The following is a 2,962-nucleotide window of genomic DNA, read 5'->3' on the forward strand; positions in this document are numbered from 1 at the left end:
CGGGGGTGTGGAGTCCAGCCGCGGTCGCCCTCTCCCCCAGCGTTCTGCAGCGGCTCGGCGTTTAATTCATTCCTGGCAGCTTCCCAGCCAGCAGAGCCGAGTTAACTCGTTTCCCGGGAGCGGGTTTGGGGGACCCTTTTTACGAGGTGATTCGTCGCCCCGGAGAAACGACCCTTGGCACCTACCGGGAAGGCGTCCTGTGTGATGTCTGCGGGTAGAAACTCGCCGGTGACCTTTCCTGCCCCCACTCGGCGCCCAGCCCTGCGGGAGAGACATGTTTTGGTGATCTTTGGCTGCTTCTGAACTGTAAGCGGTGACTTGACCTGGGTGTGCATGTATTATGCGCCTTTAAGTGTGTAAGTAACGCCAGGTTTTCGGAGAGCATCTTTGAGGAGCTGGGCGAATAGGGAAGGGCGGGGTTCCACCGCCAGCCCACACCAGCTGGGTGACCTTGGCCGACATCTGTGTCCCTGCGGGGCTCAGTCTCCCGGTCTGTACTGGGAGGCTTGACCTGCTCGTGGTCGAGGTCACTTCCAGGTCCGTGGTTCCATGGTTCCGACCTCAAAATGTGTGTTAGGAGTGAGGAAGGTGCTGCAGTATCACTAGCCGATTTGAAAGACTGATTTTCTGTCCTCGTGTCTTCATTCATGTGCCATGTGACCTCGTGTCTTCATTCACGTGCTATGTGACCTCTGCTCTTTTGTTTAAAAGAGAAAATGGTTTCGCAGGCGTGCTTTCTCTGGCACCTGTGGGTTGCCTGCTCTTCGTGCCGAGCGCGGTGCTGAGTGCTGGGATATAAAGAGGAAGTAGACTGATCTGCTCTCTGAGCTTGTGGCTGCTGTTCGTTCCTCTTCCACTGAAGGATGCCTGTCCTGAAACTGTGGAAGGGGAATCCTTGTCTGTTGAGCGAAGGGCACTGACTCAACGAGGGTTGTGGTTTGACTTGCATAATCCTGCAAGTTGACAGCTTTGAAGAAGGCTTTTTTCACATCTCTCCGGGTAGAGCTGGGGATCACCGAAATCCCCAGCGATGCGTACTTGGGCAGCCAGGCTGCGGTGAGCTAGGAGAGCACTGTAGCCAGATGCCTGGGTCTTTTTTACATGTCTGTTCATTCCGTGAGCGCTGCTGAGCCTGTGAGATGGAGTGAGCCATGCTCATAGTTGGGAGCGTTTCTTCCTCTAGGCAAGAAAAGAAGTGGGTGAGATGAGAAGGCATGAAGGGGTTTATGGAAGAGAGAAAGAGAGGCTGACAGGCATAAATTCTAAAAAAATAACACATTTATGACTTTCTTTTGAAAATGCCTGGAATTTTGCCACAAACTACCAAATTGTCCCTTGTTACCAAAATAGATTGGTATTGAATTTTAAGGATGTTTTCAAGGCAGAGTAAGAACAAACCCTTTCGGACAGAGATTTTCAACTTTTTTCATCTCACGGCACACACAAATTACCCTTTGTTCTTTGATTTGCCTCCATCCAGTTCTTCCCTGCTTTCCTTGCTGGGCTGTTTGTCGGCAATAAGGGACATTCATCCAGCAGATTGGCTCTTGGGAAGTGAATGGACAACGAAAGAGGGTGTGAACTACCTGGCTGCCCTTTCAGTCTTCATGTCTTTATGGGCCTCCCGTATGGATGGGTGGATGGGTGGATGCGTATTCAGCTTTGACAGCTACAGATAAAGCTATTTTATTCCAATTTTTGAGTAACTACATTGGTAGTTCCTCACTAGTAGATGATGAGCGCAACATTCCTTTTCACCGCCACCTTTCACCAAGATGCCTGAGGCCGGATTTGGATTAGGAATCGCATCAGTTCCTACCTGTCTGAACCCTGTATGTTCTTGGCAAGTGCAGTCACTTCTAGGCCCCAGTCTCCCCTGGGTCAGGCAGCAGCACAGGCTGAGCTGTGGGAACCCTTGAGCTCCAAGAGTCCCCGTCTTCAAGGGAAGAATTTCCTGGCCAAACTGCTTTTCTCTGTCTCAGCTCCCTTGCCTCTTACTGCAAAGGCTGCTGGGAACCTCTTTTCCTTTAGTTTTTATAACGTTGTACTTTCTATACTTTGTTCCTGCTTCTCTGACCTGCCTTCCCTGCTCCTCTGAATTTCTACTTTTTAAAACATGCAATTCCTGACTAGTCAGGGACTCTGACCTCTTTTCCCTTAGATTGACAAATAAAAAAGTACACCAGCCAACACAGTAATAGCCATCTGGTGTGAATGAAAATTATACTTACGATTTTGGGTCAGATTGACAAAAAATATATTTTTGCTTGTGCCACAGAATTTTAGTAATTTGTGTGTGCCGTGAGATGAAAAAAGTTGAAAATCTCTGTCCGAAAGAAAAAGCCCATTTCTTGTTTTGTCTTTTGAGGCCATACAAGACATTTTTGTTCTCTCCTTACATGCCATGGAAAAATAGCCAGGATTAAGTGATTGAATGGTTCATCAAGTCCTATACCCGTGAATTTCCCTTTAAGTTTTTAATATCTGGAATCATAGTAGTTAAGTATTGTATGTTATGATTCAATTCATTCAAAGAAGGAAAATTGATGAAAACAAATTTTAAAAGTCTACTTGGATGAAATAGTAGTTCTGTCTGTTGAATGTGAAGGCTTTTTTTTTTTTAAGATTAGGCGTTATTTTCATAATTAAGGCTTATATGTGTCACATTTAGAGCTGGAGCAGTTTTTCTATTACTAGTATAGCTTTCCTTCTTCCCTGGCCTCCCTCTCTCCTCAGCATCTGCCTGTGTGGATCCTGCTTTTTGATTCTCTTCTATCTGTTCTTCCCCTCCATTCTGCTTTCACATCTTGTTCTCATTTCCTATTTAGAGGGCAGCAGCAAGGGAGGAGAACAGTGTGGTACTTTATCAAGGCCGCCAATACACTCCTCTTGGCTTATCATTTTCAGTAATAGAATCCTTAGTCATCCAGGACTTGGTGGCTAGGGCAGGCTTTTTGCTTAT

At 46.8% G+C, this 2,962-nt stretch overlaps 1 protein-coding gene across 2 annotated transcripts in view; it reads left to right on the plus strand.

Annotated features, from left to right (window-relative positions):
* Positions 1 to 14: 14 nt before the first annotated feature.
* The window catches only part of ST3GAL5 (ST3 beta-galactoside alpha-2,3-sialyltransferase 5), a 43,237-nt gene continuing 40,289 nt past the window's right edge, over positions 15 to 2,962 (plus strand). Inside the window, exon 1 of one of the 2 annotated variants that reach the window (XM_015564086.1) lies at positions 15 to 356. In XM_015564086.1, the coding sequence (XP_015419572.1) occupies positions 334 to 356 (23 nt within the window). In that variant the 5' untranslated portion in view covers positions 15 to 333. The remainder of the gene's footprint in view (positions 357 to 2,962) is intronic. The other variant, XM_006763990.2, reaches the window with a different exon arrangement.

Source organism: Myotis davidii, unplaced genomic scaffold (assembly GCF_000327345.1).
Source record: "Myotis davidii unplaced genomic scaffold, ASM32734v1 scaffold339, whole genome shotgun sequence".
Classification (NCBI taxonomy): domain Eukaryota; kingdom Metazoa; phylum Chordata; class Mammalia; order Chiroptera; family Vespertilionidae; genus Myotis; species Myotis davidii.